Source organism: Phoxinus phoxinus, assembly GCF_949152265.1.
Source record: "Phoxinus phoxinus genome assembly, chromosome: 2".
Classification (NCBI taxonomy): Eukaryota; Metazoa; Chordata; class Actinopteri; order Cypriniformes; family Leuciscidae; genus Phoxinus; species Phoxinus phoxinus.
The window spans coordinates 35,031,911-35,059,227 of NC_136877.1; the positions used below are offsets into that span (position 1 = coordinate 35,031,911).

A 27,317-nucleotide genomic window follows, 5' to 3' on the forward strand; every position below is an offset into this window, starting at 1 on the left:
GGGGGGCTGGAGGCGGATGCGGGGAGGGTGGGGGGTGCTGGGGGATGGCACGACACACTTTGTATGTACGGAAGGTTTTTTATAGAACTTTCTGCAATGTACGTCATCGGATCAGTCCATAAATGGGGTTGTGTTATCTAGCTGAGAATCTCCCTCTCCGCCCCCCTCCCCTCCGCTCTCCGATCGCTGCAGAGTTAAGGGTGGGCGTCAATAACAAATCTGAGCTTGGTAGATTTCAATTCAGACATCACATAATGCTATTGTATTGTGGCATTATATTTATATAGTTTAATCGGCGTTTACTTCGTCCTCGTTTGACTGACCGCCACGGATGATCAGGGGATATTTATAAACTAAATATAAAAATTATTTTGTTTACGGAGAGCGGCTTTCCTAATTAACTTTTATAGAGATGTACCGACTTATTGCGCCCTGCTTCACTCGCGGGAGGAATTTATTATAGGCCTACTGAATATGCAGAGTTCCTCTGGGAAATAAAAGCGTGTGCTCGTCACAATTGCGAAAAAGAAAAAGGTCCGGGTTTTTTTCAATTACTCCCGGAAAATATTATTTTTTTGCGAACAACAATAGTCTCACAATTTTGCTAACAACAATAGCAATAACTATAAAAATAATAATCATCATTTTCATATTAAGATTAATCACAATTTCTATAAATTGCAAATATAAGCAGGCTAATTAACTACGTGGTGACAAAATAATTTGAGTGATACTTCCGATGCATTTAGTGTAATTATTCTGTATTTATGGGGATATTTGGACAAGTCTAAAGTCATTAGTCAATTAGCACCTCCGATCGCAGGGTTTCAGCGCAAGAAAACCTCAAGAGGCTTGATGAATTGTGCGCGCGCTCAATACTAAGCAAGCGCGTGACTTGCTGTGCTCTAGCGCAAAGCGCTTATTCTGAAAGAGGTCGTGTGACATCTACACTTATGGTGTAATTCCTCAATAATCTGCTTGCTAGATATATATTTTTCTGTAATACTTTTGAAAAGAACTAAATGGAACACCACCATTTAGGGTGTTGTGACCCCATAGTATGTTTGTGTGTCTGTGAATGTGTGTATGGTATACAATATTTATATTCTTGACCTCTAGCATGTATCTGCATCCAAGTTTCTTTCATGGGGTCGGTATATGATGTGTTTTGCAAGTTGTTTGCCCCCCACCTGTGTGCTTTACTCACTGATATAAAATGGAGTGAATAGCTACAGAGCAGCATTAGTGCTGGTGCCTGGCAACTAAGGCTCCGCCAAGGAATCCTCTAACTATTCGCCAACGTCAATGCTTGGGTATGTATATGCAGGACTTCTCTAACATGTTTGCAATTTGCCTCTGCGCATGTTGGTTAAGAATGGCATCCCGACTGTGTTTGTGTCTGAGCCTGACTTTGATATACTTGCTTAATGCTATTTCTTAGGTCTCTAAAACAAGGGTGTTTAACAAAGCAAAGGTTTTTTTTTCAACATTTGAATGTTTAAAATTTCTTAGAGGTCATTTAGACTGCACTTTCTCTGCTATTGCTTTGTAGAACAGTGATTTTCATACTTCATAGACAGTTCTTCATTTCTCATCGTTATTCTCATCTGCGCTATTTCTCAAAGTACACTTAAGTTTATAGTGTTTTTTTAGATGCATTTGTTCGTATATTAATATATCCATATTTTAAATGGATATCCAAACTATGAATCTAGTAACCACTAAATGTGTAAAAGACAAGAAATGTCTGCCTAATTATGTAAATATACTCACCCTTGACACATAAGGGTTTGTTGGGCAAGCAAAAGGCTAGATTACCAGAGGATGTGTGTACAAAAGGATAAAGTGCAGCAGAGGGCTTATACCCCACGGATACATTACCAGTGTAGCTGGTGTATGCTGCAAGGGATAGATTACAGTTACGTGGATTGTATAGCTCATTGTGTCTATGTGCTAAAGTGGATATCTAAGTGTGTAGTCCTATAATGTAGCTGCTATAAGTCAAGACTTTGAGATCTTTATCGTACACGGCTGGCCGCTGTTGACCACCTTCAGCCATTTATTGATAACAGGGACCTGTTGCATCTTGCTATTGGAGAGATGAGCACTGCGCAATTCTTCAGTGTACAGAGTGGGTCTAGCATGAGAGACGGTGATGTGAGTCACACAAAGCACTGCCCAGACTCCCTTCACTAAAGACAGCAAGCCGAAGAAACAGAGACAGGCACCCAGGAATGGGCAAACTTAAATTCCAAAAAGTGACTCACTCATTACAATGCAATGACAAAATGGAAAGACAGAACCCACTTGAACAAGTGTACATACTTAAATGTACACTCCACACTACAGTCTAAACAACACTAAATCATTGACGCGGGCTGAGTTTTATAAGATATACTCTGCATGATTTACACGTCTTTCACATTCGTCATTCATATTTTTGTTGACATTCATATTTAGTGTGGGAAATGTTTGTGAACACTTGGCTACGCTCTTAAAAAATAAGGATTCCAAAAGGATGTTTTCGCAGCGATGCCATAGAACCTGCCATAGAAAATGCAAAAAGAACCACTTTAGGGAACTTTTTGTGCAATGAAAAGATGAATGTTAAAGGTTCTTAATTCAACAAAGTAAATAACTTTTATTTTTAAGAGTGTATTTCACTTTGAAACCTGGTGCCATGCTGACAAACATTTTGTGATTTGTGATGGTCAAAAAGGGCATTGTTCACTTTCCTGTGCTCTGTGACACTACTGTGATGTTTGATGAATGTTATAAACTAACTTTATTGGCCTGTCACACTAATATCTGGTCTAGTTTTCTAAATTTCTAGCAGTGACTTAAAACTTTTTTTTTCTCAAAGTGACTTATGAAGAAGCCATTTTTGATACTCTAAAAGTTTTATCTTGCCCTGAAATAGCGTAAACTATTCCACCATTTCAGGTTTGTATAAGACACCGATCACCTTCAATAGGTCTCACAATGCGACTTCAGAATCCTATTTTGCCATTATGTGGAAGACCTGTTCTGATGGTTCCAGGATGGAATATGCTACGATGGGTCAAGACAGCACACAAGACAACAGAGGGGGAGATTTTGAGAAAGCTGAGGTGACGTCATTAGCGACCCGACCTATTGGATAGAGACACGGCCATCGCTTCTGACGCCGCTCCGACTCTCTCAACATTCAACACTTTGAACATGTCGATCCTGATCATCAAGTTTCAACCAACGTTTCAGCAATAATGCCCACATTGTGTGTTTTGTCAACATTTTTATGGATCCTAAAGTTTTCACAAAGTTGCAGCGAATGAAAGTCAAGGTCTTCCCACAGTTCATCTCTTGCTGTATTCTCATTAGTCCATATGTCCACTTTGTGGTTATCATAGTTCTTTCTGTGGTGGTGGTGTCAACTTTGTGCTGTATGTGCAGTTCTGATCGAGATCCATGTTGTTTTTGTGCTCCTAATGAGAAGCAGAGTGATTTATTTATGGATTACCTAGCTGGAACAGCCCTAATGCGCAGTGTGAGAGTGTACATGAGTGTGTGTGTGTGTGTGTGTGTGTGTGTGTGTGTGTGTGTGTGTGTGTGTGTGTGTGTGTGTGTGTGTGTGTGTGTGTGTGTGTGTGTGTGTGTGTGTGTGTGTGTGTGTGTGTGTGTGTGTGTGTGTGTGTGTGTGTTTTACCTCTCTTGGAGTCATGTCGCTCAGTAATTGCTGATGCAACTCTTTGTCATCCAGGGTTTGCCCTCTCCTCCTGTGAACCTATGGGATGAGTTATATTCATCTTGGCTTGTCCCTATAGGAGAGAGGAAGAGAGCTGTAAGCATGAATATGTCAAAAGGAGTGAAGGAGAATTTATATTTGTGAAAGTATGTACGTTTAGCAGTGCAAAAACATGGAAGATGAGAAGGAGAGAAAGAAAGAGAAAGAGGGAGTTTGTGTGTATGTGTGAGAGGAGGCAGGTGTTAGCATCCACTCTCATGCTGGGAACAGCTAGGTTTGAAACCGCTCCACCTCATTACCTTATGCAGAGAAAAATCATCATCACTATACACGAAACTCATCAATATAAATCTTGCATTGGACGAGATCCAAAAGCACTTGGAGCTCAGAGTCTTGGTGAATGTATGGGGCTAATGATGTGGTACAGCATGGGGTGAAAGAACAAAGAATGCTTTCCCTAAACTCTCCCTGGAAGGTCATTTGAAATACTACATAGTATGAATGGCAAAGTTGCAGTTGAAGAGCAAAATTGTATCACCCTGCTATTAGTCTGAACATCTTTGACCATTTACCTTACAAATATCAAACAAAGCACTCCCATTATTGGAGGAATATAACTGACACTGGAAGAACAATGAATAGTTTTAAAAGCAATGAACCAACATCTGGCACATAAGCTCCGTTGGCAGACAGAGGGGCTCAAACTGACAATAGTTTAAAATATCACATACAAAGATGGCCAGGGAATAATAGATCCTTGATGTGGTGGGGACAAGGAGTGAGCTCTTTACTTTGAAGCTACCTTTGTGGAGACACAATTGCAAATATCAATTTCAGCAGATGATCTATAGTCTTCTTGTCACAAAAAGGTGTTTCATATTAACCTAACGGCTGTCCATTAGGAAGCTGTTGCAGAATTTGGTGGCAGCAAAGCCAAAAAGTTTAAAGTGCAATGAACAGATGAGATTTAGATGGCAAACGTAATATCTTAAAACCATCTTTTACATTGAGAACGGCAAATGTAATAACACAGGTTTTACGAATTAAGCTAAAACTAAACAGATTTCAGGTGTTCACCTGTGGTCAATTTCTGATGTCATAGCATACAAATAGCCTTGTCAACAAAAAAGAAACAAAATACCTATGTGATTCACTCTGTATCGGCATTCAAAGCAATCATTTAGCCTACCTTTATTATAAAAGACGAGGAGAAGGGACAAATATCAAAAACCCACATTGATAGTTGATTGATTGGTTATCAGTTGAAGGAGCATTTAGGAGAAGAAGGCGGTGACTTCAAAAACGACGGATATAAAAAAAAATGTCAGCCTCAGTGTGTTCAGGAATTATAAAGGTTTCTCTATGTTGCTCTTTGGCTAAACGCCACAATAACATTCTTTCCGGTTATTCGTTTGACATAAGTGTCTCACTCGGTTGGCGCTCGGTCGCGCTCTCGCTGGAGTCACATGTTGCAACGTCACGGCAGTAGTTAGTTACTGTAGTCGCGAGGAATGAAGCCGTCATTTCAAGCTGGAGAGCTCTCAGTCTCAATGCGCACTACACCGCGAGCGCTCACCATGCCATCCAACTGCTTCAACCCAACTCCAAAGGATCCGCTCAGTCATGGGAGTCCATTACCTCAACCATGCAATTTCCACTATCAATAATTTAATCTATTTGCTCAAAAGCTGAAGAGACTACTTGCAGCTGCTGCTTGGCGAAGTGCGGGCGAATATCGTAAACTAGTTACGCGGAGGGCTTATCCAAAACATCCCAGATGACTCTGTCCTCCTGAATGGTCTCCTTTACGACTGGACAGTAAAGGTAGGTTTTTTTTGTGCGGAAAAGAGTGATTACTGCAGGCTTTGTATTGACTGCGTCTGAAATGAGAAGGGGAGTTAGGAAAAAGTAATCAAGTGTTGGATCATGCAGCGGCAACATGAAACGGTATCCTCGCGTTCATTAATACGATACGGCGTTATTATGTTGATTGAATTTCTGACAGGGGTCAGTAGAACCAAAAAGTTGTTTTTGCTTATTATCCAGGGCTATTAGCTGTTTATCCTTGTAGCTTTTATCAGTTCAAATGTTTATTAGTTAGATTTACTGATCTATAGCCTGTTTTACGTATTAATGCCGTTTGATGAAACTTTAATACGCCATAACTATTTATTCACAAGGACAGATTGTTTAAGCGAAAACTAGGCTATGTATAAGAACGTTCAGAGAATAAATGCGTTTGGTGAATTCGATGAGACTTGGAAGAACATGAAACTTGAGATCATCGTTTAGGTTTACCGTGTAGGAACAGATGAACTCCCAAAGCAAACATCAAGTTTTCGAATTAAAAACTAACAAATAAATCATAGTTCTATGCTGCTTCTTGGAACTGGACATCACCGCTTGAACAAAATTACACTTAAGTTGATTTCCAAACATTTTCTCCAAATCCTAATTGACTCTGTGTAATTTATGATGCTTATGTAGGCTACACACAATAATCTGTTTGTAATTTGTTTTAGATGAAAAGCATATATAATAGATAATATAGGCTGCAGCAAAGAAAGCGGGCACATTTATTCTTAAATTATAGGCTACAGCTATCTGGTAGCCTCATTAATCTGCGTTCTCTTTGTGTGAACGTATAGGCTATGTAAGCTCCAACAGGCTATGTTTATGTGACAGAAAGAGAAAGAGATGTTTCTCATGCTATGCTTTTCTGCTTGCCTTCACTTCAAATGAGCTTTTTTTTTTGTAGACGAATGCGCCATCTAGTGCAGAAGTGTTGTAAAGCCTATTAACGAGTAAAGGATGGATTGTGTGGATGCCGGCCGCTCTCTCTGACTCCACTTTTCAAGTTTAGAAACCGTAATGTGACATAAAGTTTATTCTTCCAGCACCACCGCGGCTTGGGAAGTAGCCTGTGTAGGCTACTTGGATATGTTTTCAATTCCCTCGAAAGTTCCGGGAAAAAAACTCAATCTCTACTAACATATAGAATGGCAAATCTTAGATGATATTTCCCTCGCGCGCGGATCCTGTTCGCCAATGCGTTGCCCTTTCTCCTGTTACGAGAAAAGACGAAACTTATACATAAATTATTACAGCACTAATGTTTAATTTGTCTTTGTCTTCTGCCTTTCAGCTTTAGAGACACATTTACAATCGAGCGAATTACATTGGCTTTCAGTGGGGTCGTGTAGGCTATTTTAGAGGGCTTTTAAAGGAATTTCAACTGTTCTGTTTATAATAGCCTAATTTACTTAATTTTAGCCAATGGGGGTGACGTAATAATCTGTTGAGGTTCGTTTTACGCAAACGTGCCACTAGTAGCCTACAGTTAGCTAAACGTCAATAAAAACTTTTAAACAAAACATTTATTATGATATGAATATGTAAATCTATAGGCTAAAGAAGTGATAAATAGTGACTTGCTTTTCTACTTACCACCCGAAACTGATCGTATTGCGCTTGCGCTACTTTTTGTTGTTATGGTTACCTTTTCTAGCGAAAGCGACTTCCGGTGAAAGTGCAGGTGAAAATGGTGAAAATACGCGCTCTAATTGCAATCTAACTTTTTTCACTGGTGAGGTGATGATAAAACACTGTTTTAAGTTGTATAATCTTGTAATTAAAATATATATATATTACGAAGACCTCCACCCCATATCACATTATTGATGTGAACTACACCGCGTCTTAGTTCCCCTTCTAGTAGGCTATTTATTTTAATTTTTAATTTATTTTTTTTTTTTTACAAAATTTAGTTTTCAGCAGTACTCATAGGCTAATATAAAATACTGTAGTTTATTTTTATTTTTTTTATTTTTTTTGTGGGGGGGGGGGGGGCTCACTCTTGTTGCTTTTGTACATTTTTATCACTATTTGTATTTTGTAGGCTAAAGTTTGGGATAGACACAATAGAGGCCTTGATATCCTTAAATCAGCTCCGACTCAAACTCTTTGAAAACCTTGCATTTGAAGACAAAGATTTCACCACAAAAAAAAGATAGAGAGTTATTTTTCAGTTGTCCCTTGTTGTGTTACCACTCATCTCAGATTGTAACTGTTATGAACTCCACATTTTAATGTGTTCTCAAAGTCAGAATAATAATTAACGGCTGAGACACCTGTGTGAGCTTAGGTGATGCACGCTACAGTTCATTGAAGCAAGTACACCAAAGCAATCTAACATATTTTCTTATGCTACAAGCATTTTCCCCCAACCTTTGTTCTTTTCAAATATTGAATCATGCATTGTTAAGTATCTTGCCCTAAGGAGTGAATGCTTCTTCTTTTTTTCTATTTTCCTTTAGAGTGCTAAGACCAACAGAAAAGTGTCTGTTACCACAATACTTTTAAAGTTGGAAGATCCTTATACATCTGTCATGAGTGCTTTTCTCTCCTAATCCTTCTATGGCATGGAGATTTAAGCAAATACAGTTGTGGGGGAATCAGGATCATGTAGACCAATCGATCCTGTCCTACCTGCCCCTCTCCAAACAATTGAGCAGGTGCATGTAGATTTTTGCCAAAACTATAGAGCTGCCACTCATGGCCAATTAAAGTACAATCATGTTTTACAGTGAAAGGTGTTTGAACGTGCTCCTATAAGCCCTGACCACAAGGATCAAATACAGCTGTGTGGATGAAGTATTTCATCAAGATTACTTTGTAGATAGGCAGCTTGAAAGATCACTGCAGGCTGGATGGTTCCTCATAAGAGCTTTGATTGATGGAACCTTGTTTGTAGTATTTTCAATGCCTCATAATGAATCTGGCTTCAAAGGTCCAACGAATGGGACTTGAAAAGCATGAATTAGCAGCTTTGTTTACATGACAGTCTAACAGATTATCTCAGCATCAACCATGAAAGTCATCTCTTTCATTTTAGACATTTAAACACCTGAAACCGTGACTAGATTCTTTTCTTTTTTTTCTTTTTTTGTGACGGCTACTACCACATAACCACTCACTTTCTGTGACCCGTCAAAACCACCTGTACTCTCTCTATACACAAACACACTTTATGTTTGCACATCGTACCATACGATGACAGGATATTGATATTTCATTATCATACGCAGTTCAAACACACGCATATTAAAGCAGAACAAACATGTCCGTCAAGGTAATCTTGTCTTCCCTCGCTCCTTTGAATGAGACAGAAGGTCTCGGTTATTGCCAACTCAATCCCAGAGCAATAAAGTGATTCATCGTCTAGATTACGTTTTAACAGGAAGTTGATTGAGAGTGTAATCCATATTGATTCTCTTGATGGAAACAGGAAATAGCTGAGTTAGAAATAAAATCGTGTGTTGTTCCTGGTGAGAAGTAGGGCTGAACGATATTCGATTTTAACATCGACATCGCGATGTGCGAGTGAGCGATAGTCACATCGCCGGAACATGCGATGTGAAGGGTAGTAGCACAGTAGCACCAGCGGCGGGAGATATTACATGCTCTTCATGAGGCACGCGCGGTCTCTTGCTCTCTCTCCCGCTCTGCCGTGCACGCGCTGCGCGGTTTGGAGCACAGTTTCTGTCTCGCGGGCGCGCTCGCTCTAGATTCCGGAGATTTTAACTAATTCGCGGGCATCAGCCGCTATCAATATGCGGGAGACTCCCGGAACTTCCGGGAGACTTGGGATGTCTGTATTTCTATAATGAAATAATATCGGCATTATAATTATTGATTTTTCATTAGGCTATTTTTTTGGTGCTCCCTCAGCTCTTGATGCGCGTGGAGCGGCGGCGCTGACCGGCGGTAAAGCTGCTGTTTAAATGTGTTCGGCTTTTCTGTTTACAGAAACATGTTCTCTAATCTGTTTAGAAGATTTAATACAAAATATATTAAAGTTTTATATCATTTTGTTTATTTCATATGATTATGATGACCAACACCAACACTGTTTTACTTTGGCTAAGAAAAGTTGACTTAAAAGATTCTTAAGTTGTTTTATAAAAAATATATTTATTTTAAGTTATATTGTTGTAAACCAATCAGGGGGTTGGTGTAAAGCTGCTGTTTTATTTAAAAATGTGTTCTGCTTTTGTGTTTACAGAAATGTTCTTATTTTGGAATAAAATATTAAGTGACCTTTTTGTCACTTGTAATGAAGCTTGCTTATTAGTGAAATTATTAATATCATGGAATGGTAATTATTGTCTTTAGCCTGGAGTTATGGCTCTCAATATCGCAATATATATCGTTGGGGAAGAAAATATTGCAATGTAATTTTTTTCCAATATCGTGCAGCCCTAGTGAGAAGGGACCCCAGAGGGAAATGGAAAGCAATTGCGAGCTGATGAGTGGCACTGCCCCCTAGCACCACTCCTTCCAGCCCCACCGCCCTTTTCCTCTCATCCCCCTTTGAGACCAGAGAGAGACGTCATCAGGGTTGTTGTGTTCTTGGCCTCCACCCCCTGCCACACAACTACACACCGGTGCTCTGGTCTAATTAGGAGGGAAATATACAATTTAGTCACCTTTTCGAAGTTCAGTAATCAACAATAACTGACCTTTTACATGATACTGCAAGCCAAGTAGCTCTGTAATATATTTATTAAGGTGATGTATTACCAGTAGGATTTGGATGAGAGATGACATTGGTACTCCACCTGCTGTCAGGTAGGCAACAGAAGGGATTTGAGTGTCAGCATGACTGATGCTGGTATTTCATTCAGAAGCCTCCGCAATATATATATATATAAATACTTCGCTCATTAGGGAGACGACAGATGTTTGCTAATTGGGATCAGCCTGAAACTGGGGCGGTTACTGGGCTACGCTTCTCTGTATGTGCGTAAACCAGCATTAAGGTTGTCTTGAGAGTTGGAACGCTGACAATAATCCATCCGTCCTCACGGGCGCGCCACATCTGGAGGAATGAAATAAGACAGAATCATTGAATAATCCTCAGGCAGGCACTTTAAATTCTTCGCTATATTCAGCAGAGGTAATTGCTGACAATGTAAGATGCTTTTTCCATTACGGGGAAAGCTGACAGACTGAAGTATCTTTTCATGCCTGCAGAAGCAGCTTGTACACACATTTTGCGTGCTGCCTGATTTGATTAAGATTGATCTGTCTTCCACAGCTGTATCCTCGGCTCTGTGTTTTTCCATGCGTGTTTTTGACCATTTGAGAGGTGAGATTAAAGATGCTCCCATCTCATCTCCCTAGCTAAACACACTCACACATTGACGCACACATGCTCACACACGCCCCTCGTGGACTGCAACGTCACTGAGCGAGGGGACTTTGAGCTCATTAAGTAGAGGGCTGTGATATTCTGAATCGAGACTGTGGGACTCCCAACCGGCCTATTTATAGAAAGCACATCTCCATGGCAGTCATCTCTGCGCTAGCAAATCGCAGCCGTGGCCCCAGACACCAATTAAGAATGAAACAAATGCCTTTTAGACAGGGCGTGTCCCTCCTTGTCTCCTGCTGGCCCGTACTGCCTTCTGCTCTGGGAGCGGATCTTCCCTCTGCCTCTTCCTGAGGCTGCGTGGGGCATCGGGAGGACAGCACGCAGAGAACTGGCGAAGCCTTGCTGCGGTGCTGGATATTTTTAAATGCACCCCCCTCCACCCCCCTTACCCCAGCCCTACCTCTCCTCTTCTCCTTCTCCTTAGGAAAGTGCGAGTAATGGGTATCTTTTTTGTTGTTGTGTATGCATGTTCCCCTGTCTGTTCGAATGTGTCGGGATGCCGTTGGATGCAATGAATCACAGCGACTCATAGAGGGACTCCAGAGAGGTAAGAGAAAGCTGCAGAGGGGTTCGCAGAGAGGAAATGAGAGAGATGAGGAATCAAATAGGTTTCCTAGAATTGTAATTTATTTGCATTGATTTTGTAGCCAGGAAAAATTCCATTGACTAAAACATGGCAGTGTGTGTGTAGGTTTGAAAGGATGAATGAATGAATGAATGAATGAATGGCATCTTTTCTCCTTATCTCTGTCTCGTTCTCTGATCACTTGATTTCAAATCTCTGCTTTCTTACAGTGTCTTTCCATATCTCTCTCTGTTCCTTTGTCTCTCTGTTTCAGTTTTTAGCACTCTTAGTTGGAAAGATAATAATCTGTAGTGTGCAGGCGTGTTCTTCCAAATTAGTCCTGCTCAGTTAATTCCAGAGAAGTTTAGATGTTTGTTTTACATTTAAGCAGTATGTAAAGTTCATCCTTAACTTGAGTTTTATAATAATAAATAATGATGATAATAATAATAATAAGACTATAATATTATTTAAATACGAATTTATTATTTGAATAATATCACATTTTAAAATACAATTATTTCAGCATTGGATTACTCATGCAAACTTTGATGATAGACATTGTTCTGTCATTTTTTGGTGGGCTGTGACATGTCACCTATATCTGCTCCGTCTGAAAGTCACACAAGCAGTTCACACACCTCTAAGGGAAGAGTGGAGGAGGCAAGGGTGGAGAAGGAGGAAGGGAAGGGGAAGAGAGAGACTGAGGAGAGTGGGAGCAGTTCTCTGGTGTCCTCCTAATGATACTCCAGGGTCTCTGAATTTAGCCTGCTGCATTTGCTGCTAAGGGGGAAGGGGGGCGCGAAAGTGCAGGTGTGTGAGTAGGGATGGAGAAAGTGTGCAGTGTTAGTTGCACTCCCGTGGGCCAGTAACTAAAAATGAATCAAAGAAATAACAAGACGGCATGTTGTGTTTGAGTCACGCGTTACGGAAATGTTTTGCGATCTCAGTTTCATTGGCCACAATAACCACACAAGACTATTAATCTTTCTTTGATTAGGGGAGAAGTCTTTCACATAATGTTATATGCAGTGTCTTGAATGAAAATGGTTTCTTTACGTTGTGTTTTCTCTTCCTCCCTCCCCTTTTTCACTCCCCCATCCCTCTTGTCTTTCCCCTTTTGCTGTCTCCAGTTCCAACAGGTTAGAAGAGTGATGACCATCCTGTTTGTTACTATGGTTATTTCATACATCAGTTGCATGAGAGCTGCGCCCGTGAGAGAGATCCCGGGCCTGCAGGGGGGCCACTGGGCCGAGAGTTACCTGGACGCCGCTGCCGCCTCCGCTGCTGCCGTCACCTCAGGCAGCCGAGGCCACGGGACTCCACAGAGTGGGGGCGGGCTGCCCTCGCTCACGGACACTTTCGAGCAGGTGATTGAGGAGTTGCTTGAGGGGGAAGGGGAGGCGACGCAGCAACTGGGGCCCGGGGCCGACCAGGGCCAAGGAGGGGGTGGTCCCGCAGGCACGGCAGACTCGAAGGACGTTGACCTGTACGCCTCGCGGGTGATGATCAGCAACCAAGTGCCTTTGGAGCCGCCGTTACTCTTTCTCTTGGAGGAATACAAAAACTACCTGGACGCCGCCAACATGTCGATGCGCGTGCGGCGGCACTCGGACCCCGCACGGCGAGGGGAGCTCAGCGTTTGTGACAGTATTAGCCAGTGGGTGACGGCTGTGGACAAAAAGACGGCCATAGACATGTCGGGCCAGACAGTCACCGTCCTGGAGAAGGTCCCTGTGACTAACGGTCAGCTGAAGCAATACTTTTACGAGACCAAATGCAACCCCTTGGGGTACACAAAGGAGGGCTGCCGAGGAATAGACAAGCGGCACTATAACTCGCAATGCCGGACAACCCAGTCTTACGTGCGAGCCCTTACCATGGATAGCAAAAGGAAGATCGGCTGGCGGTTTATACGGATAGACACTTCGTGTGTATGCACATTGACCATTAAAAGGGGCAGATAGTGTACACAATGTATAGATTTTATTGAGAGTTCTAAAAAAGAGAGAGAAAAAAGAGAAAATATCTATTTGTATATATACATAACAGGGTAAATTATTCCGTCAGATGAAAATTTTATGGACTGCATGTAAAAAAGATGAAGTTTATACAGTAAAAGTGATACTACAGTCTATTTATTGAACATATTCATGACCTTGTAAACAATTAAAAAAAGATCTGATCAGTCATTTGCGCCCAGTTCAAATTACTATATCACATTCCTCGAGACATTGTGTTTTTTACGTTGCCAAGATTTTGAGAGATGAGGAGAGGAGGGGGTGAGGAAGAATTACATTCAAGAAAAGAAAAAGAAAAGAAAAAAAAAACTTGCATGCTGCTTCAATTGTGAATTCAGATACTGTCCACTTTGGGAAAACAAGGAAACGATTTCCGACCAAAACATTCCGTTTACATTTTCAACCGTAACAGGATTTCCTCCTCTCAGTACTCTGTCTGTTTACTATCCTCAACTTCTCAAGGTAATGTTGGAAATACATACTATGTCAAGGTGCTGTTGTCAAAGCTTTGCTGTTTATTTTTTTATCCCCACAAGATGAAAAAAGTATATATAAAATATATATAAAAATTTATTCATTGACGTGTTCTGGATTAATATAATTCATTTTGTATGTTGTGAAGTTGTTTGCAATATTAAATTGAAATATTTGAAGAAATAAAATTACTATAGGCAACTGAAAAACAAAAGGAATGTCAATAAAGTTTGAGCTCTCGCTTTGCAGGTCTAAATTTGGAGAGAACATCTTCTCTCGCAACAAACATACATTGGATCCTACATTCAAATGATTTCAGAAGGGATACAAATTTATTTCAGAATTCCTCCCACTAGTTTGAAATTTTGCATTGAAGAATTTTGCAAATGCAGATGAACACGTATGCAATGTAGTTTTGACTCTTCCACGGAAGAACAAAAAGTCCAGAGAGTTCCCAGGTAAGACTTATTCTAAACTTGGCATGTCAATTCTATGGAAACCAGTCCCTCATGTAATGTTGTCCAGCCAGTGAGTACAGGCCTTCATCGCTAGCACTAAGAGATTAGGATTTTCTTTTGTCTGAAAGATAGATCAATGGGGTCAACACTCCAATGCACTCCATGTGATATCTGATACACCTGAACACAGACACAGACCTATACACAAACCTGCTTTCCTTCAAAGGCTGTTATCAGACAACTAAACAGAAACTGTCTGACACCGATACACTACCACAGATAAGGGAGGATACGGAGTTTCATCTGTTTATGGTAAGTGTCTCACTGCATCATAAGTATAGACAGGGCAATAAAGAAATCATCCTCATGCAGAAAGTCAAAATGTCTGATCATGGGTGCATCCTTTCTCAGCAAACAAACCATTTTCAGGTCTCCCACAGTCGAAAATGATTTTGGTATTGAAATAAATAATAGCTCTCAGTATTGCATTATTAGAACAAAAATATAAAAATATAGTATGAGCTCTTTTACTGCAAAATGCAACATATACAGCAATGGCGAATGGACTAGATAAGGAAATAGACAATACAAGATTATCGTGGTGAATTTTACCCGAGAAACAACTTGCATGACTGAGTTATTTTTGTGAGGTTCAGATTTTCCCCAGTTCAAAGTAGTCCTTGGTAAGACCCAGCAGGGCCCTGTCCCATTTGCTACAGAAGTAGGCCACTCTATTCTCTTTTTCCCTTTCTACAATACCAGCAACTAAACCCCTAGAATCACTGTTTTAACAAGCCAGTCCAGCTTGTTATGTGGCTTTGATCAAATATGAGAATATGGAAGGAGTATTGAAAATATCATAAAAATAATTGAAGAATTAAGTAAATAAAATAATTACAGTTAAAATATTATTTTCAGTGTGCAGTTTGGTTATAAAAGCGTGTTCTCAGGATTGTATATTTCAAGGCACATGTAGATTAGTCTTCTTTTAATGGTGTTCTTTAATTTAAAAAAAAAATTAATAAAAAAAAATTCAACTGAAACGTTTTCTCTTATTTATCTGTACATTTGTTACGTATAATAAACTGTGAAACCCTGTGGTTTAAATATATAAAGCAAATTATCCTGATGATGCAGATTTCCTGACACAAATGACAAAAACGGCTGTTGGCCATAAAAAATATATAGTAGATCATTATTTTGTTGCATGGTACAGTTCTGGTAACCAGGGGCCAGTTGCATAAACATACCCATTATTATAATCTAGCAGTTAGGGTTATCAGTCTACATTGCTGTATCAAACCGTGCAGGATAACTGATTACATGTAATCTGGATTACGTAATCATATTCCAAAAATTAAGTACTTGTAATTAGATTATATTACTTTTTAAAATACTCGTAATCAGACTATACAGTTAGGCCTACTTTTCTATTGATTACATAATTAATGGCTGCAAGTTATTCAATTCATTAATTCTACTACTTTGTTCTATCTAAATTTTACTTTCTATAAAAGTCTACTGCTTATTCTACATTCAGAAGGTTTCTCTCTTCCAGGTTTCTCTCTCTCTCTCTCTACACTCTTCCAGGTTTGTTGCACTGACGAACCGGCCACTATGAGCCAATCACTGAAAACTGAGCAAAAAAACACTAATCACACTTTTGATCACTAGATTTACAGAAATCTTTTCACTTTTGACAAATCTTTTCTCAACATTTGCATATCTAATTTGAATTATCACTCAGTGACTCATTAAACCAAGTATGACTGTGTCTTTAGAAGGCTTTTGCCTTTCAAACACATTCAAATGTACAAATTCACATCATTTCATATTAATCCAGGGATTCCCTAACTTTTTTGTCAGCTGAACCTCTTTGCCCTAATATATTTACTTGGATTTTAAGTTACCGGTAATAAGTTAGGTCAATAATGAAATTAAGGTAATATAATAGTAATAAAATTATGTTCACGGTTCTCTGATGTTGGTTTATGGTCACATGACATGCAGGTAAACAAATCTTTTTTAAATCTTTTTTTAGGAAATGTTTTATTTTTATTTTAAAATTATTATTATATGATTTAATTACTTAATAGCTTTTCATTAAACTCACAAACCCCAGTCAGGGAAACCCTGACCTAATATTTATTGCTTGATGATGTTGACAAAAAGTGGGATTTATTTTCTTTCTCTTTGTATCACCAGTTACCGGTAGGTAACATATACTATATGTATCAGTTATACTAGGCTAGGTAGTAGGTAAAAAGCAATCTAAAAAGCAATAAAAAAGTAGTCAGAGGAATACATTAATATAGAATACATGTAGCTAGTTTACAAATTGTTTTGTTAAATTTGGAATCAGTAAATGACTTCAATTTGGAAGTAGCTAATCTACCCAGCACTGGTATCAAATTAAACCAATCTACAGTTTTATGTAGCCTAACTGATTTAAAAAAGTTATGAACAGTCTTAAAGAAAAAAAATGCTACTAGCCTTTACCTTCTACTGAAATGATGCGACCAAATGAATGTGCTTAATAAAATAGTAGGCCTATTTGCATGAAAATTTGTGTTAATATAGTAACAGTAATCATATAAACCAAGCCCGATTCCCTGCAACTCTGTATAGAAGGTCTTGCCAAACAGTATTCTTTAGCTGTAATTATATTCTGTATTACTTAAATATATTACATATTCCTAATATAAGCATATTTCCTTGGGGCTGCTCATAATGAAATATTGTTTGTTGTGGTATGCAAAGTGTCTGCACAGAAGCAGCGCAGGTATGATGCTCTTGACTCGTCCTCTAATCTCTTTACATTAGCCACAGCGCTTAAGCTGAGCAGCTAGCTAGCTAACAGCAACAAACACAGCAGCGGAGACGTGAGTCTGGAGCTTTCGCCAAACGCAAACTCAATAACCAGGGCTAAAATGGCCTCTTTAGGAGAACCTGTGCGTCTGGAAAGAGGTAAGCCGCTCGCTGAAACACTTTCTGTTGAATGTAATGCTCAGGAGGTTGAGTAAATCACACTTTTTGCTCTAAACATCCCGCTGTCACTTCATGAACTGGATTAGTGCACTGGTCGGATGACTGCAAGCTAGCTCCCATTCATTGTATCAAATCATTCATAATATTAAATAAACACCGCGACGTATACGAAAACGTATAAAATGTGAAACTTCACTTGTATAACTTGTATGAAAAAAAATATGTCGTTAAAGCGCGTGTTTACGTTCAATGAAAGCAAAACACGAGGCTAGCTGTCAGGCAGTAATCTTTTGTGAGCATGCACTGTTAGCATGGTCACGCCAGGTCAGTGTTTAGTAAGTTAATAGTATTAGACATCAGTGTACAGTATCTGATTGTTTCTGGTGGTTTAGTACAGTCTTTCAGGGAAATACTTGTAACGTTAGACATCATTTTATTTGTTGTCCAAATGACAGTTTATGGGACTTAATGAAGAGTGAACGCTTGCTAGTAGATTAGCAAAAGCGCTGTAATTGTTATTGTGATATTCGTATCGTATCTGTATATGTCCTTACAAAGTTTAGTTGGTGCATTAGTCTACTTGTGTTAGTTATGTGGCTGAATCTGAGAACTATGCAGAGTATTTAAAGATATCTTCCATCCAGAAGTTATATTATTTTTCAGATTGATTAACAAAGGATATTCCTTCTTAGCTGTTGAGAAATTTGATAGCAGTCCATGCAAAACACGCATATAATAAAAACAAAAATGTTATTTAATTTTATGGAAAGAAAATTTCAGTGTAACCTTTTGAAATACTCCAGTCCTGAAATAGGAACTTTTAAAGCGTTTAATGTTATTTATGAGGCATAGATGTTTAGCCAAACACAACATCTCCAGATGGCATGATGCATATGATTATCCATGTCTCCGTCTTGCTCTCACTGTTTTGCATATGTTCTTCTACAGACATATCTCGTGCTATTGAGCTGCTGGACAAGCTCCAGAGAACAGGGGAAGTGCCTCCCCAGAAGCTGCAGGCACTGCAGAGGGTTTTGCAGAGTGAGTTCTGCAATGCCGTACGGGAGGTAAGTTTGCCAGCATCACATTCATGCATTCAAACGAAATGAAAGTCCTTATGTAATCTTGTAGCCCATGAGTGCAAAAAGTAGGGTCTGTTTTGCTTCATTCATCTGTAAAGAAGTTTTTGTTGTTGACCCTAGCAAATCTGTCTCATATTCAATTCAGGGATGTCAATTTACATAAATTCTGTCTAAATTAACGATCAATTGATCGATTAATCGTTAACCTTAACCTCTTAAATCCAAAGCGGGGAGGTTATCGTGTTACTTGCCACTTTTTTTTAACCAACACAAAAATAGGTGTTGTTTTAAAGCTTAGAAGCTTGGATTTACGGTGAGTATAGGGAATATGACCATCACTTTACAAGTGCTTTTAAATTTGCTGACATATTAGAAGTGCTCTATTTTCATAGCGTGAAAAAATAACTGCTTTAAATGAAAACGTGATCTGTAACATTATCGAGCATAACAGATTGACTTGTCATATGTCGTTGAAAAGGTCTCAACTAGCAGAATGCAACAAGCATATTTGTTTCAGTTTGAGACCAAACTATACCAAATGTTTGTATGAAAATGCACTGCCAACGCACGTGGAAACAGTATACATATGATGCTTTTGTGCCACTTTTTAATTGTAACTTTGCAAAACCTTAATAAACCATAGTAGATCACATATCTTTATTTGGAACAGGTGGTCTCGTACAAGCCCAGGCACATCATAAGACAATAATGCGTAGATCACGGAGTGACACGACATTCTGCTTTGCTATGCGCCATGGAATAGGAGCACACAGCTAAAACAGCGCTGGAAGTTTAACTTTTATTGTGGCATTTACACAAGTAGTTCTTGTGTTAAGTAAAATCACTTGTTTGGAGGTTTTGTTGGACCCTTTATGTTTAGAAAGAAACAGCTAGCCCACTGAATCCATTGCATGTCTTGTAGAATATGTAACTACGGCGCACTGTCTTAATTTGTTCTCGTGTGTTCACTCCATGTGTTTTGCACATTAGCCGCACACGTCTTAAAACTACGCACTCTAATGATGGATATTGCTTTATCGACCATGGTTTAAGTTTTATCGATTAAATTATCAACAGTTAATCGGTCATCGATTAATTGAAAGTTTAGGCCATTTGGTTGCCCATGATGATTTATTAGAGATTTGAATAGTGATATTCAGAAGTGATGCAGTGATTTCTCACGAAGACACAATAACATTGTTTCTTTACTTATTTGTTTTACTTCAAAACAGTTTTTGAATATAATATTTGATATACTGTGGTATTTTGCTTTATTTAGACTTGGGACAGCAAGACTTGACTTTTTAACTTGTCACGCTAATGATGACACATTCACTTATGCACGCCTGTGAAATTTGCATAACAAATCCTGTTTCACCTTTTCAACTGAGATTTAGTTTAAATATATGAAAAAATTTAGGAGCAACTGAAACCACACATACCCAAAATCACATACTTTGGGTGGCCTTCTAATCATGTTAAGATTACATTTTATGGATCTCATCATATACGAGTGAGGAAAGCTGTTATAGCTTGAGCTACAAGGCTTCCCTGTAACAACTCAGATATGCATATATGTACAGCTGGCTGATGAGGTCTGTAATCTGGGTCTTTATTGTGTTTGAAATAGTTTTGAGGAGAGCGCGACTTTAGAAAGAGTCATATGTTTGCTGACAGTGACAAAATTCATGTGCGTATGAATGTTGTGAATTAGGCTGATTTATTTTTAAATTTTTTTGAGAATTTATCCTGTGCGCACAAATACAAAAATATCGACACAATTATTAATGAATGAGAGCCACTGTGTTGTGACACAAAATGTGATGAACGTGGTGCATGACGCTGGAAAAATAGATGCCAAAGGTGCCAGGTGCCAAAGAATGACATAGACCAGAAAATAAATAAAAAAAGAGCAGACGGAAGTTGTTTCATCCTCATTACCAACCCCTTTTTTCCTGGCCAAGTACGCGGCTTATGACTGAAAATGCTCTCATCACTTATGACAAAGTGCTCATTGGTGTAGTACATGGGTAGTTAGTTATTGTTGTGCAGATGGACTGGATATTGGTTCTGAATTCTGATGTCCACAAATAGCATCCATCCATTTGTCTGTTTCAGACTGGGCATAAAACTAGTGTTCTGTTGCCCATGTAGTGAATCTAAGACTGTTGGCACTTGACTGGTCTCCTCCCTGCTGCTTGGTCATCTGTCGTGCTCACTGAAGACTCTGAAGTCTCAGCTCAAGTGATGCTCGCGGGCGCAGCTGAGATGCTGTTCACGCAAGGCGTGAGAGCCTAGAATAAAGCAGGGGTTTCTGAAGCAAAGATTTGTGAAAAGATTTGAAGAGGCTCTGTGAAAATCAGTTAATAAGGATCATACTCCTCATACTGTCTACGAGTCAGGCAGGCACTCATCTTAAACGATTTTTCCCATTTATAAACTGTATTTTCAGCAGCAATCTAAGAGTGATTTTAGTATGGGTTTGTTTAAGTATGTTCATTTACGACAAAGTAATATCATTGTCATAAAGCAACTGCTTATTTATTTGAAGTGATGCACAGATAAGATAATAATTATTTTCATGTCATGCCTGGTAACTGATGAATGTCAAATATAAAAATTCTTTTCTTCTAATGATGTCTAAATCAAGTAAAAATATTTGTTTTAAATATGTGAATTTAGGCTTAATATTATAATGGACAGTATGAAAAATGGATACTCATTTTGAGATTTGCTAAACGTGAAATGTAAAGTACTGTTTTTAACGATTCGTTTTAAGTAAGCTAAGGTAATCTAAAGGTTATACACTACTGTACAAAAGTTTGGGGTCAGTAAGATTTGTTCATGTTTTTCAAAGAAGTCACTTATGGCTGCATTTTATATGATCAGAAATAGGCTAGTCAAAAATGTAATATTGTGAAATATTATTACAATTTAAAATAGCTGTTTTCTACTTGTATATAATATATTTTAAAATATATTTTTTTCCTGTGATGCAAAGCTGAATTTTCAGCACCCTTACTCCAGTCTTCAGTGTCACATGATTCTTCAGAAATAATTCTAATATGCTGATTTGCTGCTTAAGACACATTGCTTATTATTGGTGTTGAATAGAACATTTAAAGGAACAGCATTTATTTAAAATGCAAATTTATATGTATCATTACTATCACTTTTGATCAATTTAATGCACGATATATCGGACACCATATCGGTATCGGCCAAAATGTTTATTTTCAATGTTATCGTTATCGGCCCCATTAGGGAAATTTGGCAGATATATATTATTTCCTTTTTCCTTCCGCTGAGACGCTTCATATGTGCACTGTTCAACATGATAGTTGTGAATTGCTTGAAATATGATTGAAATCATTTCAAAAAGGAAAACACAGTCAAGTGCAACATATGGGTCAATAGTCATATAGGCTATATACAATTATAATGAGAACATTATTATAATTGTGTGCTTGGGACATGGCTTTTAATGTTGAAACTTTTGTTTGGTAACACTTTATTTTACGGTGCCCATGATACAGAGTAATTACATAATTAAGTACTTAGTAGTAGATGTTGTAATAACATGTAACTACATGTACTTAACATGTAATTAAGTTATGGAACAGCCTGTACTTACACATTGTAATTACACACATGTAATAGGCAGCTACTGTTACACATATGTAACAAGCCGGGTCAGTTACATATGTGTTACCAACTTGGTACAATGTAATTATATAAGAAAGTACTTAGTACTACACAATGTAACAAAAAGTACTTAAATATGTTACTAAGGTGTGAAAAAGCCTGCAGGGGTAACATGGGCTGTTACGCCTATGTAATGGTCAAAGTCTGTTACACAGCTGTTAGTGTAACCGGGAGATCCAGATCTGTACTATAGTTTGGATTAACTCACTAGTTCACAGCATAAATACATGTAGTAGCTTCCTAATTACATTGCAATTACATAATATTACACAGGGATAAGCTACGTAAAATAAAGTGTATCAAGAATGTACTTAAGTGTACTTCATGTGTATCTACATACCTTATCTGTACTGTAGTTTGGATTAACTCAGTTCACAGCATAAATAGGCTACATGTAGTAGCTTAATAATTACATTGCAATTACACAATATTACACAGGGATAAGCTACGTAAAATAAAGTGTATCAAGACTGTACTTAAGTGTACTTCATGTGTATCTACATACCTTATCTGTACTGTAGTTTGGATGAACTCACTAGTTCACAGCATAAATACATGTAGTAGCTTCCTAATTACATTGCAATTACATAATATTACACAGGGATAAGCTACGTAAAATAAAGTGTATCAAGAATGTACTTAAGTGTACTTCATGTGTATCTACATACCTTATCTGTACTGTAGTTTGGATTAACTCAGTTCACAGCATAAATAGGCTACATGTAGTAGCTTAATAATTACATTGCAATTACACAATATTACACAGGGATAAGCTACGTAAAATAAAGTGTATCAAGACTGTACTTAAGTGTACTTCATGTGTATCTACATACCTTATCTGTACTGTAGTTTGGATGAACTCACTAGTTCACAGCATAAATACATGTAGTAGCTTCCTAATTACATTGCAATTACACAATATTACACAGGGATAAGCTACGTAAAATAAAGTGTATCAAGAATATACTTAAGTGTACTTCATGTGTATCTACATACCTTATCCATCTGTACACATGAAGTACACTTAAGTACAGTCTTGATGCACTTTATTTTACGTAGCTTATCCCTGTGTAATATTGTGTAATTGCAATGTAATTATTAAGCTACTACATGTAGCCTATTTATGCTGTGAACTGAGTTAATCCAAACTACAGGGCAGATAAGGTATGTAGATACACATGAAGTACACTTAAGTACATTCTTGATACACTTTATTTTACGTAGCTTATCCCTGTGTAATATTATGTAATTGCAATGTAATTAGGAAGCTACTACATGTATTTATGCTGTGAACTAGTGAGTTAATCCAAACTACAGTACAGATGGATAAGGTATGTAGATACACATGAAGTACACTTAAGTACAGTCTTGATACACTTTTTGTTACATTGTGTAGTACTAAGTACTTTCTTATATAATTACATTGTACCAAGTTGGTAACACATATGTAACTGACCCGGCTTGTTACATATGTGTAACAGTAGCTGCCTATAACATGTGTGTAATTACAATGTGTAAGTACAGGCTGTTCCATAACTTAATTACATGTTAAGTACATGTAGTTACATGTTATTACAACATCTACTACTAAGTACTTAATTATGTAATTACTCTGTATCACGGGCATCGTAAAATAAAGTGTTACCTTTGTTTTTGTAATCAGGCTTTCAAAAATGAAATCAACAACATATTGGTATCAGCCAAAATGATCATATCGGTGCATCACTGTTTAATGCAAAAAAACTAATATCGGCCAAATACCGGTACTGATATAATGTAATTTTTTATTACTAGAAAAGAACATTGTAAATTATTATAATCTATATTATAGTTCAAGTACCTAAATGTAGTTTTATGAAATGAGTTCTAGCACGGTTTATCGTCTCAACAGGGTTTTTATTCTGCTTCCTGTTGAGTGTGTAAGTCTTGAATGCATCATTAGTTCACTGAAACTCCAGGAAAGTTTAACTTGCTCCCGGGCCTTCACTTATCTACAAAGTGCCTACACAGTTTTAATAAACCCAGTCTCTGGATGGACAAAACGGTCTGTTTTGCATGTTTTGTTTTCTCCAGAATTGCTTATTTAGGTTGTTGCATGTGATGGTGCTTGAGTTATGTGCTGTACGATTTGTGATTGATGTGTAAAGTGGTTGATTAGTAACTCAACAGCTTCGTCTCTTAAACGTTTACGCTTTGCACTGAACCTCTGAATGCTTGCTTGATTCTCAGATAAACACGCATGACTCGCAGTTGAATGCCGAGGCATGTGGGTGGACTTATAACAGCGGCCCTGAATGGAAGATGGAATAGAGGTTTAATATGTGCTAAAGCATCAAGAGGCAAACCATGTAAAGAGATTGATTTGATTCTGTAGCCTCTTAATGGTGTGGCTTTCCAGTCACCGATTACACCCGGTCTAATACACAGTCGCTCTGTTAATGGTGGCTGTCCACTAAAGATCTGATACAGACTAATGTGATTCATTTAAACTGCTTTTTAAGGGTGAGTTACGATTCACAAGTAATTTAGTTTGTAACTAAACTGAGAAGGATCTGGGAAACTGGAAATCTGGCTCAAATTGTACATCTGTGTTTGTTTATCTGGATAGTTTATCAGAGGACAACCGTAGAGGTTCTATTCAATACTGTATTGGTGAAATTCCAGCATTTTTTCTGTTATTTTCAGGTATATGAGCATGTGTATGAGACAGTGGACATAAATAGCAGCCCAGAAGTGAGGGCGAATGCAACCGCAAAGGTAAGACGCTGTATACCTCCTAATCAAATGGACACAAGTTTTTCTGTAACTCACATTAAAACAATTTTTAGCATGAACATTGACAGACAGTCAATCGCATTATCTGATTGGCTTGGTTGTAATGCCTTCTTTAACACCACACTAATGGCCTAAAAATATATGAGCAACTTATTTGTGGCATGTAGCCATTTGCAGTTTCATATTATATAATAAATAAATAATGTATTTGGGGAATTTAATGTAAAATTTGGGGAACTTTTAAAAAATGTTTTTGAAACAACTCTGTTCATCAAGCCAGCCTTTGAACAAAAGTGCAAAAAAAGAACAGTAATATTGTGGACTATTATTACAATTTCATGTGTTTAATATATTTCATGTGTTTTATATATATATAAAAATATATATATTATATATAGATTTTTTTTGTATATAGAAAATGTGTTTGTGTATGTTAAATTTGCACAAGACAATTAATGGTACTCATAAGTCATCTTCGCTTCGTTCCCAGGCTACAGTTGCTGCATTTGCAGCCAGTGAGGGTCATTCTCACCCCCGTGTGGTGGAGCTCCCAAAAACAGAGGAGGGACTGGGGTTTAACATCATGGGTGGGAAGGAACAAAACTCGCCCATCTACATCTCCCGTATCATTCCTGGAGGCATCGCTGATCGGCACGGCGGCCTAAAGAGAGGAGACCAGCTGCTTTCCGTTAATGGAGTGGTATGTACATAGCTAATGCTTTGCACACCCACATGATCCACGATAACGCTTTATATGTTGTAATTTTTAAAAAGTCTGTTTAAAGCCATGCTATGTAAGATTTTTGGATTAAAATATCCAAAAACCACTAGAACAATGTTATAAATGTTGTTTATTTGTGTACTTGCATTATCCGTTCAGCGCCTATCAATGACGTCATACCCGCTTTACCCTCGATTTCTGATAGAAACACCAAAAAGACGCTTTAATATATTATGTGTTTTATTAGACAATTGAGCAACTGTTCGGATACATTCATCGACAGAAATCGAATCATTGTTATATAGCTCAACACAGTCTCGTTTTCTTGATTTACCGCGAGTACCATTTTTACCATGCCTATTATTGATCTAGCTCACTGCAGTGTGCAACAAGTGTCTCATATATTAGCCGCCGAGCGAACGCACAGAGTAGCATTATAACAACTCTCAACACATTCCATAAATAAAACAGCGCTGCTTTACCCCATGAAGAAGCGGAAGCGACATCTGCAGCATAATAAAAGCTCTACTGCTCTCGACTCTCATTACCAATCGCTCCAGCGGCCTCGTTCCTCTCCAATGGTTTTTGTAACGTTAATAAATCTTTAATACATTAGCGGTCATCGCCTGTAGAGGTGAAGACAACAAGTCCCATGATTCCACGAAATCAAGGCGTCATCAAGCTACGCCTTTGTTTTGAAGAAGCGACCTCTAGCGGGTGAAAAGTTACATTGTGTGGCTTTAACAATAGATTCATTGCATAATTTGTGATAGCTTAAATTATTTGAAATGCCTCACAAAGTATGTTTACATGCATGGGAATGATCGAGCTTTGCCAAATTGAAGTCTGATTAATCAATATATTTTCTGGATGAAGTCAAGCTATAATCGCATTATCATGAACTTTTTGCAAAAAAAACAAAACAAAAAAACAGACTTGTGCTATTTTAAGCGTTTACATGACATTTCATAAAGATGACTCATTTCTTTTGTCTGACTGGGATTGAACTTTTAAAGTGCATGTCTTTCAGAGTGTAGAAGGAGAGCACCATGAGAAAGCTGTGGAGCTGTTGAAGGCTGCTCAGGGGACAGTGAAGCTGGTGGTACGGTACACCCCTAAGGTCCTGGAAGAGATGGAGTCGCGCTTTGAAAAGTTGAGGTCTGCCAAACGCCGGCAACAGAACAATTTCCCCCAGTAGGGCGTCTCGCCTGTGTCCCCCAACCCGCCCCTCCCATCTCTCTCGCTCTCTCTCTCTCTCTCTCTGTCATTGTCTTTAATTCCTCTGCCATCTGTCTTCCTCGTTCACACTCACCCCCTTTCTGCAGCCAGGGATTAGCCACATGTTTGGCACTCCTTTTTGTGAAATTTTCTAATTCCTCACCTCCTGAACAGTTTTTTAACAGTCTTTTCACACACTTCTTTCTCATAGCATGAACACTACTACATGGGCTCTGGATGTTGTCACGTAGACATCACATACATGCACTGTCGGTGCATTACTAAGAATGTACTGTCGTTTGGCATGTTGATTAGTCAGATATGCAAGGGGACCATTGCAATGTTCAAATCCTGAGGTCATCTGAATGAA

The 27,317-nt window shown here is 38.4% G+C and overlaps 2 protein-coding genes and 1 long non-coding RNA gene across 4 annotated transcripts in view; 2 read left to right on the forward strand and 1 right to left on the reverse strand.

The window, feature by feature from the left end:
• The window catches only part of LOC306994222, a 22,648-nt gene extending 18,850 nt beyond the window's left edge, over positions 1–3,798 (reverse strand). The window contains exon 1 of the long non-coding RNA XR_013796635.1: positions 3,686–3,798. This is a non-coding gene — a long non-coding RNA (uncharacterized lncRNA). The remainder of the gene's footprint in view (positions 1–3,685) is intronic.
• Positions 1–14,079, forward strand: part of bdnf (brain-derived neurotrophic factor) — a 27,123-nt gene extending 13,044 nt beyond the window's left edge. The window contains exons 1-2 of one of the 2 annotated variants that reach the window (XM_079604661.1): positions 5,024–5,548; positions 12,639–14,079. In XM_079604661.1, coding sequence (XP_079460787.1) covers positions 12,660–13,472 — 813 coding nt within the window. In that variant the 5' untranslated portion in view covers positions 5,024–5,548; positions 12,639–12,659 and the 3' untranslated portion in view covers positions 13,473–14,079. Of the gene's footprint in view, positions 1–5,023; positions 5,549–12,638 lie in introns of those variants that run through there. The other variant, XM_079604660.1, reaches the window with a different exon arrangement.
• A 3,106-nt stretch (positions 14,080–17,185) lies between these two features.
• Positions 17,186–26,963, forward strand: lin7c (lin-7 homolog C (C. elegans)). Its single transcript, XM_079604680.1, has 5 exons — positions 17,186–17,425; positions 18,395–18,513; positions 24,919–24,990; positions 25,499–25,708; positions 26,760–26,963. Exons 1-5 carry the CDS (start codon positions 17,389–17,391, stop codon positions 26,925–26,927), a joined length of 606 nt encoding a protein of 201 aa, XP_079460806.1. The 5' UTR covers positions 17,186–17,388; the 3' UTR covers positions 26,928–26,963.
• Positions 26,964–27,317: the final 354 nt, after the last annotated feature.